At 54.5% G+C, this 10,071-nt stretch overlaps 1 protein-coding gene and 1 long non-coding RNA gene across 4 annotated transcripts in view; both read right to left on the bottom strand.

The window, feature by feature from the left end:
- Nucleotides 1-277: 277 nt before the first annotated feature.
- Nucleotides 278-6,219, bottom strand: LOC117007097. Its single transcript, XR_004420083.1, has 2 exons — nt 1,629-6,219; nt 278-1,314 (listed from the first exon to the last, which is right to left on the bottom strand). It is a non-coding gene; the product is annotated as an uncharacterized LOC117007097 (long non-coding RNA).
- An 889-nt stretch (nt 6,220-7,108) lies between these two features.
- The window catches only part of PLXNA2 (plexin A2), a 158,092-nt gene continuing 155,129 nt past the window's right edge, over nt 7,109-10,071 (bottom strand). For all 3 annotated transcript variants that reach the window (XM_033079990.1, XM_033079989.1, XM_033079991.1), the window contains exons 31-32: nt 9,801-9,951; nt 7,109-7,556 (exon numbers count right to left, since the gene is read on the bottom strand). In XM_033079990.1, coding sequence (XP_032935881.1) covers nt 7,461-7,556; nt 9,801-9,951 — 247 coding nt within the window. In that variant the 3' untranslated portion in view covers nt 7,109-7,460. The remainder of the gene's footprint in view (nt 7,557-9,800; nt 9,952-10,071) is intronic.

The raw sequence follows: 10,071 nt of genomic DNA, 5'->3' as shown, positions 1-10,071 counted from the left end.
ATTTAATGCAGAAATGGAAAATTCATTTCTGTGAATATTGGGGATCCCCATCCCAGCTCACCCCAGTTTCACCACCCAGGGGTTATTTCCAGATATCCCATCCCTGGAGCAATGTGGGACAGTGGAAGGGGATGAGCTTTAGGGTCCCTTCAAACCCAAACCAGTCTGGGATTTCCTCATTCTCCCATTTTTGCTGCTGGGATTCAGTAAATAAATATTCCTCACACAATAAATGCCACCCAGCACGTGCTGGGAAATAAGGAGCCACTCAGGAGGGTTTTTTTTAACCAGTAAACTTTATTTATATATAACAACAGTACAAAGTGAGTCCTTGGCTTGCAAAATAGGAGTGTTTCATATTTACAATAGGTACACAATAATATATTAGAATAATAACAAAACCCCCTTTTATTTCCTTGGAACATTTTTAAATACTTAAACTTTCTTACATTTGTTTTTGTTTTTGTTTTTTTTTTTCCACAACACTTGTAAAAACAACAAAAAACAGACAATCATCTTAAAAAAAAATATAATACAGAACTCCAGTGTGTCAAGTATAACGGGGAGGGGAGGAGCCAGAGAACGACACGGTGGAATGGGCACAGATACAAATCAATTCCTCGTTCCTGCCAATACACAAATCCCCTAAAACGGGTAGGGGTGGGTCTGGAGGGAGAAGGGGAAGTAGAAATCTGTTCCATGGCTGGTACCTCTACATTCTGTGACTTTTTTTGGGGGGACTCCAGAAGCTTTAGTACCTGTACATTCCCTTCCCCTTGCTGCTTCTCCTGAGGGCCCCTGAGGTGCCATCAACACCAAAACTCAGCAGTAAGGGAAGGACATTTCCACTGCATCTTCTGAAGCCATGAATTAACACAAAATCAGCTCAGCTCCTCTCCCTCCCCTCTGTGTCCTCGGCATGGAAACGCCGGCTGGAGAAGCTGTTGCATAAACTTCCAAGCTTATTCGAAAGAGAGGTATTAAAAATCCCAAAGGAAAGGCCATACAGGAGATCTGTTGGATTTGGCAGCCTCGGGAGGCCTGGGGAGTTTGGGATATTTGGGATATTGTCCGTGCAGTTGGATGGGCCCTGTGGTTCCTCAGTGCTGCACAAAGGTCAATCCTTTCAGGGCTGTGTTCCGTGGACACGAGGGGAGGAGAGGATGGGAATCACAGACAGAGAGGGATCTGAAAGAACAAGCACAGAGCCACTGCCATGCTCACAGCATGGCCACAGCACCCTGGGTGCCACCTCAGCATGGTCACAGCACCCTGGGTGCCACCTCAGGACAACCACAGCACCCTGGGTGCCACCTCAGCATGGTCACAGCACCCTGGGTGACACCTCAGGACAACCACAGCACCCTGGGTGACACCTCAGCATTGCCACAGTACCCTGGGTGACACCTCAGCATGGCCACAGCACCATGGGTGACACCTCAGCACGGTCACAGCACCTCCAGGTGACACCTCAGCATGGTCACACCATCCTGGGTTGCCACCTCAGCACTGCCACACCATCCCCAGGTGCCACCTCAGCATGGCCACAGCACCTCCAGGTGCCACCTCAGCATGGTCACAGCACCCTGGGTGACACCTTAGCATTGCCACATCACCCTGGGTGACACCTCAGCACTGCCACAGCACCCTGGGTGACACCTCAGTGTGGTCACACCATCCCAGGTGCCACCTCAGCAGGGTCACAGCACCCTGGGTGCCACCTCAGCACGGTCACAGCACCCTGGGTGCCACCTCAGCATGGTCACAGCACCCTGGGTGACACCTTAGCATTGCCACATCACCCTGGGTGCCACCTCAGCACTGCCCCAGCACCTCCAGGTGCCACCTCAGCACAGTCACAGCACTCCTGGGTGCCACCTCAGCACGGCCACAGCACCTCCAGGTGCCACCTCAGCACGGTCACAGCACCCTGGGTGCCACCTCAGCACGGTCACAGCACCCTGGGTGCCACCTCAGCACGGTCACACCATCCCCAGGTGTCACCTCAGCATGGCCACAGCACCTCCAGGTGCCACCTCAGTACTGCCACACCATCCCCAGGTGTCACCTCACCAACCTGGGCACCGACACCCGGCAGGGACTGCAGTGGCTTTTCCAGCAAGGAGCAGTCAGGCTCTGCCATCCCACACTGCCCCACCCTTCCACCTCCCCATCTCTGACCCCAGCACCCAGGAGAGCACCCTGGGGTGCAGGGCACACACCACAGACCCCCAGCTCTCTTCCAGGAGCCAGGAAGGCACCAGGCAGCACCCACAGCCACTGGTACATGACCTGCCCAGAACAGCACCCGAATCTGGGGCTTTGCAGGGTGCAGGGGCTTTGCACAAAGCCTTCCAGACAGCCAGAACTGGTCCAAAGGTTCCCATCCTCTTCCCCTGCAAAACTAAACCGTCCAAACTGCTCTGGAATTGCACATTTGGGGCTGCTCAGCATCTCTTACTCTGATTATTTCCCCACTGAACTTCTCATCAAGAAAACCAAACCATGCTGCCCATGCAGGTGGCCTCAGAGCTGTCCCCAGTGCTTTGCCCTCAGCCTCTGCCCACTGGTTTCAGATTTTGGGTCCAGGCTGGGTGTTCTCACCAAGGACAGGACTGTGCTCCGAGCTCTTCCTCACACACAGCTCTGAGCAATGTCACAGCTCTGAGCAATGTCACAGCTCCCTGCACTATTGCCTTGCAGTTCCTGGTACAAATGTTCTGGAATAGGATGGCTGAAGCTCTGTGGCATTTTAATGCATCTTTGATGTCAGTTATTTACCCTCCCCAGAACATTTTTTTCTTCTCTCCAGGGCACAGCCACGCGTGAGCTCTCCCAGATGGCCCAGCTTGCTCGAGTCAGTCTGGTTTAGTTTCCTTTAGTTTGGGGAGCTGAGTCCCTGTGACAGGTGAGCTCTGACAGTGCAGCAAGCTGGATGGAGAACAGGCAGTGACAGCAGAACGTGGCTGGGCTGTGCCAGGGAAGGAGCTCGGGGCTCTGGAGCAGCACAGGGACTGTGCTGGGAGCTGCTCTGCCCTGTGCCAACCTGGCCTTCCCCATCCCTGCCGGCTCCTGGGCACTCCTGGGAACAAAACCTTGTTTGGAGGCTGTGCCCAGTGAGGAGAGGATGCTCTGACCCTTTTTCCACACAGACTTAAACACCAAACAAGGAGCTCGGAGGCAGCAGTGTGCAGAATGCAACCCCAGAGCCTCAAACCCTCTCCCTTTGCCCACCCAGGCTGTTCCCTACATTGGGACGTGTTTTGTGGAGTCCAGTGGGAGCTGGGAGGGAGCACTGACGTGGGGATGGGCCACCAGGATTTTAAGACAGAGTGTGGAAGGCACTGCTGTGATGAAGGTCTCTGTTGGCACCGTCCCCAGCGTGTCCCAGCCCCGAGCCCTGCAGGGAGGCACCGCTGTCCCCACGCCACCCTTGAGGGAAAAACCTGCAATTCCACACCTGGAATGCTGCTGGGATGCAGCCAGGCCATGGCAGCAGTTCTGTTTTTCAGTGCTGGTGCCCTCACCGAGCTGCAGACAGGATATCCAGGCTTTGCACAGATATCCACGCTGGATTTCACAGCTCCTTGGCCATGCTGATCCCTCCTGCCCCTCTTTAAACCCATCCTTGATGGCAAAGCTGGGCCATGGCTGTCCACACCCTGGGAGCCTTGGTGGAGCAGCAGGGCTCACGGGGACCAGCCTTGCCTGCCAGCTCCACTCTCCTACGTGGGTTTTAAGAAAGGCTTTCAAGGTGGAGAAGCGTTTGATTAGCACCTCGCTCCCCCTCGGAGTGGGTGCTTTGATAGCTCAGGAGCAGAAGATGAAAAGGAATTATTCAAGCGGTGACACCAGGCAGAGAGATCCCGGGAAGTGACGTCTCCCCTTTGATGTCGGGATACCTGAACGGAGCCAACTGGAGGCTCCACCACCAGCGTGCAGGAGGGAGGGGGCAACGAGAGGGACGTGAAATCATCTAAGGCAAGTGCCCCCTCCTGACCAAACCTCCAGTCCAGTTTGCTGCGAGTGCAAAGAAAACGTCATGGTGAGATCTGAAGCTTCCTCTCCCCAAAGGAGGAATGGAAATGTCGGATGCAAACAGGGCAGGAGATTCCCAGCGCTTCGCCCCGGGGGATATGTTGCTTCAATCCATGTAATTGCCTGTAAAGATCCATAATTAATGTCAGCCACCATGAGAAGATACTTGGCAATGCATTTCCAGGCCACCCCTGCAGGCAGGACTGTGCTGCTCCCTCTGCCATCCTCCTAAAGCTTTTCCAGATGATGGAAGAGGTGTTCTTGCTGTTTGCTTCGGAATTCAGTCTGAAGTGTAAGAGCTTGCAGGTCTGCTCCTGCTGCTTCCCCTTTTTTCTCTCTGCTCAAATCATCTCACAGCTCATTGTCCCCTTGTCTCCTAAATGTTCTCCCAGAGAATCCAGGGGGTGCTTGGGGACCTCCAGTTCTGCTGAGAAAATACAGGGGAGCAGGGAATGACCAAACCTTGGCTTGGAGTGCTCCTGGCCAGAGGGGAGAGAGCAGCAGGAGGAAAGCAGGATTAAAAGGGATGCACACAAAGCCTCTCCAGGAGATGCAGGAGGAGCTGTGGGGCAGGGACAGCATCACCAGGCCCAGGTGATGCACAGCCAGCCCTTTGCTTTGGGCTCTACTCGTATTTTGTGAGTCCTGCAGAGGTAACTCCCCTCACTGATATTTGGAAGTGTTTGGAAGTCGTTCAGGAATTTTTTGGAGTGCTCTCTGGGTTTCAGAGTACCATGAGAACTTGGTGAACCCAAACCAACAACCACAGGTGGAACAGATTGGAAATCCCTCACTGAGCTGTGTGATGGATCACTGTGAGCAGCAGGAAGGGAACCAGCAAAACCCAGCAGGATTCACAGCCTGACCCTGTGGTACCTGCAGCAGAGCAGCCATCCTGGGGCTGCTCCAGTGACATTCCTGGCGCTGGGCTCCGCAGTGCCTGACTTTAGTAGGACTTTTGCACATTTTTTTTCTTAGAAATGAGATCCACTGTGCAGGAGCAGGATCCCTGGAAGGGAACTCTGGGATAACAGGCAGTACAAACTCTGCTCTGCCTTTCAGTCTCTGTTTCTGCCACTCTCCCCCTGTCTCAGTAAATCCAGTGCTCAGGCTGCTGTAAATGTCAAGCACTTATTGCACAAGGTTGATTATTATCATCAGCATTTTCTGCTTTTCAGAGAGACTCACAGAAGTGGATTACTAAAAGAAAGTGGACTTGGCATGGCTTTTACTGAATGGTAATTAAACCAGGTTTCCTGAGTATTTCTCTACAAGCTTCTCCCCTCCCCTGGTGCGGGACTGCAGGACACAGAAATCCACAGGAGCCCTGCTGGGCTCCTCCAGGAGGAATGGTGGAGGAGGGGGATGGAGATGGAAATGGATTTTTCTTCAACACACACTGGCTGCAAAGGGAGATCCCAGCCTGGTGTGGCACTGCCTGGGCAGACACCAGGAATTATTTTGCTGCCATTGCCAAGCTCCTGCAGCCAACACTTGTGTTTCCATTCGGCCTCCTCTCCCTGCCCTCCCCACTGCAGCCTGCACACGTATCAATATTTACTACAGAGAGAAATATTTACAGCATTCCTTCCCCTCCTGGCACTCTACAAAGGGACACACATAAGCTTTGGTGTCTTTGAAAGGAATAACACTCACAAACGTTTGCCTGCCACTGGCCCCAGGAACGTGAGCCGTGGGGGCAGCGAGGAACTGAAGAGAACAACGAGACGCCGACACAGAGACACGACAGCAGAGCTGGCTGGCCCAGGGAGCTGCTTAAGGTTTGATCCTGCCTGGAGTGGAGATTTCTCTCCTTTTCCCAATGGAAATGCAAGTCCTGGCCCTGGGTGAGGCAGCGGAGACACCCAAAGGGAGCCTGTGTGTGCCCAAGGACTCCGCACGTCCAGCAGAAAAACAGCAGAAACCTGCTCTCCCAATGTCCAGGCTTTTCAAGTATTGTAAACATTGGGGTTTGGGGAGTTTGCTGTGAGAAATCGGAGGTGGATGCTGGAGACCCCAAATCCAACCCTGGAGAGGTCAGCACAGCTCTGCCTTGGCTCACGTGGTACCTGCAGGAACCAGCAGTGGCCACTGATGGATCATTGCTGGGTCACCACGGCCGTGCTGGACACTGCTGGGCACTGCTGGACACTGCTGGGTCACCATGGCTCTGCTGGACACTGCTGGACACAGCTGGACACTGCTGGGTCACCATGGCCATGCTGGACACTGCTGGACACTGCTGGACACTGCTGGGTCACCACAGCCATACTGGACACTGCTGGACACTGCTGGACACTGCTGGGTCATCATGAGTGGTCTGGACACTGCTGGACACTGTTGGGTCACCATGGCTGTGCTGGACACTGCTGAACACTTCTAGATCACCACAGCCATACTGGACACTGCTGGACACTGCTGGACACTGCTAGGTCACCATGGCTGTGCTGGACACTGCTGGACACTTCTGGATCACCATGGCTGTGCTGGTCACAACTGGACACTGCTGGACACTGCTGGATCACCACAGCCATACTGGTCACTGCTGGACACTGCTGGGTCACCACAGCCATGCTGGACACTGCTGGACACTGCTGGGTCACTGGCAGCCACCAAGGTGAGATGGGGGTGGAAAAGGGAAAAGCAATGAAATTCAGATCTTTCCTCATTTGACAGTAAATGGGATTTAAAAAAAATATAAATTGACACTATATAAATACATGGATAAGCTGGATTTCCAGACAGGTCGGATGATCTGATGGTTTTGCAATTCAGGTAAAGTTCCTTCTAGTGCCTCGAGGTTCCTCAGCCACTGGACTGTTCTGGGGCAGAGCTGCTATTTCGCTTGTGTGAAAAGGTGTGGTGCAGGCTTGTGCTCCTATTTGTTGTAAGAATCCAAAACGAAGACATTTCGGTTTTCCAGATGTTCCAATGGGTGTGAGAGTCTGTTCATGCCTGAGCTGTGTCCTCTGAAGGCTCTCAGGGACAGCATTCAGAGCTGATCCTTCTTGCCAGGATTATCTCTATGGCCTCTGTGGTTTTTGCTCTTTTTTTTTTTTTCTTTTTCATATTTCTTTTTTTTTTTTTTTAAAAAAAAAACTTTAAATAAAGTTTTATTTTCTAATATACATTAAACAATTTTCATGCAAAGCAGCAGTCGTGGAGACATCCAGACTTTCCAGGTTCCTTCTTGAAAAAAAATGATGCACCTTGCTTGGACTTTGATTGAGATGTTTCACCTTCCCTTCCTGCCCTTTCCAACTGGATCCTGTGTGACTTTTGAGCACAGCCAGTCCTTGGGCCAGGCTCTGCTCTCTCCAGAAGAGCCTTGGGGGTGTGTCCAGTGCCTTCCTTGCTTGTTGTCCCTCCAGATTCCCGAGAGTCCGTGCGATCCTCTGCCCTTTGCTGCCCGTGACCTCTCTTCAGCTCTCGAAGGACATGGCCCCAATGAGTTGCTCTACTTTGTACGCCAAGCGCTGCCTCCGAGCCTGCTCATCCTGCTCCAGAGCCCCGATGAGCTGGGGAGAAAACAGCAAAAGGGGAAAAAATTGGATCAGAGAGAGAAACCAGTGAAGGGAGGGGGTGGGAGAGGTGGGCAGCGAGATGTGAGCAACTCCAAGGGGGGAGGTGTGAAATCCCAATAGAGAGAAAAGCAACTTGGCTGTTGTTGGTTTGTTGGACCCCTCGATTCCCATTCAACAAAACTCACTCTGGAGCCTTGGACTCCACATTTCTTGTCTCATTTAGCAGGAAAGTGATGAGATTTTTCAACCCTAATGGGAAAATAGCCGTGGCATTGTATCACAAATGGCTACACGCAGTTCAGTGACAAAACCCTTCCGTTTCACGGACATAATTACAAAATCAGTTCTTCTTGCAGCGAAATGAAGGGGTGGAACAGATGGCGAGAACTTGGTTTCAAGTGATGCATTCATTAAAGGAGCTCAGGCTGCCAGGACGCCTTTGCAAACAGGAGCCTGTGCCACTGCAGCGGGGATTTGGACCACGCTGCTCCCGAAGGACACCCAGGTTTCTGGGGAGCTTTGATGGGTCATGAATATTTTCCACTGCACTGGGTGCATGCCAGAGCGGAGGTATCCAGGTGCTCCCGCAATATTTTAGCTCTCAGTGCTCCTGGGGAGGATGCCACAAGTGCAGCCAAACCCGAACCCTTCTGTGCATGAACAGCGGGGCAGGAGCGGCGCCAGCTACGGCCGGGCTGCAGCCAGGGAGGGAGGGCACGGAGCTCTGGGAGGGATCCTGACACAAATCAGTATCACTTCTGCTCTCCCTCCATGGGGGTCTATCACCCCAGGGGACACCATGGCCCAGGGGACACTGCCATGGCCCAGGGGACACCGCTATGGCCCAGGGGACACCGCTGCCCAGGGGATGGCATCACTCTAGAGGACACAATGGCCTCTGGAGCACCATGGCCCAGGGGACACCACCATGGCCCAGGGGACAACATCATGGCCAGGGGACACCACCATGGCCTAGAGGACACTGCCATTGGCCCAGAGGACACCACCATGGCCCAGGGGACACTGCCATGGCCCAGGGGACACCGCTATGGCCCAGGGGACACCGCTGCCCAGGGGATGGCATCACTCTAGAGGACACAATGGCCTCTGGAGCACCATGGCCCAGGGGACACCACCATGGCCAGGGGACACCACCATGGCCTAGAGGACACTGCCATTGGCCCAGAGGACACCACCATGGTGCAGAGGACACCACCATGGCCCAGGGGACACCGCCACGGCCTAAGGGACACCACCATGGCCTAGGGGACACCATCATGGTCCAGGGGACACCATAGCCTAGGGGATGCCATCACTCCAGAGAACATAATTGCCCAGGGGACACCATGGCCTAGGGGACAGCACCATGGCCCAGGGGACACCACCATGGCCTAGGGGACACCACCATGGCCTAGGGGACACCGCCATGGCCTAGGGGACACCACCATGGCCTAGGGGACACCGCCATGGCCTAGGGGACACCATGGCCTAGGGGACACCATGGCCCAGGGGACACCATGGCCCAGGGGACACCACCATGGCCCAGAGGATGCCATCATTCCAGAAAACATAATTGCCTGGGGGACACCATGGCCCAGGGAACACCACCATGGCCCAGGGGACACCATAGCCCAGGGGACACCATCATGGCCTAGGGGACAGCACCATGGCCTAGGGGACACCACCGTGGCCCAGAGGATGCCATCATTCCAGAGAACATAATTGCCCAGGGGACACCATGGCCTAGGGGACACCACCATGGCCCAAGGGACACCATTGCCCAAGGGATGCCATCACTCTAGAGGACACCATGGCCCAGGGGACAGCACCATGGCCCAGAGGAAACCACCATGGCCCAGGGGACATCAGTCATGGCCTAGGGGACACCTCCATGGCCCAGGGGATGCCATCACTCCAGAGAACACCATGGCCCAAGGGACACCATTGCCCAAGGGATGCCATCACTCTAGAGGACACCATGGCCCAGGGGACAGCACCATGGCCCAGAGGAAACCACCATGGCCCAGGGGACATCAGCCATAGCCTAGGGGACACCTCCATGGCCCAGGGGATGCCATCACTCCAGAGAACACCATGGCCCAGGGGACACCATCATGGCCCAGGGGACAGCACCATGGCCCAGGTGACAGCACCATGTCCCAGAGAACACTGTTTCCCCGAGGACACCATCCCTCCAGGGGACAGCACGGCCCAGGGGACACTGCTGCCCACACCCACCTCCTCGCTGTACTTGCTGACGTAGGAGTAGATCTCGTTGAGGGCGCTCAGCATGTTGAACTCCACGGCGTGCAGGCGCGACTGCTCGGCGAGGTAGGCGTTCATGTCCTGGTCGCTGATGGCCGGGAGCTTGGCGATGTCTGCGTAATACCTGCAGGGGAAAAATGGCAAACAGGAACGCTCCAAATGTCCCTGATCCCCCTGGGATTTAAGCTAAGCTCTGCAGGGATAAGAACATCATTTTGCTTTGTGTCTACATCCAGCAGAACAG

The sequence above is a fragment of the Catharus ustulatus genome, chromosome 25 (assembly GCF_009819885.2).
Source record: "Catharus ustulatus isolate bCatUst1 chromosome 25, bCatUst1.pri.v2, whole genome shotgun sequence".
NCBI lineage: Eukaryota > Metazoa > Chordata > Aves > Passeriformes > Turdidae > Catharus > Catharus ustulatus.
The sequence above is the reverse complement of the archived record's forward strand: the minus strand, read 5'-3'. Positions and strand labels throughout refer to the sequence as shown.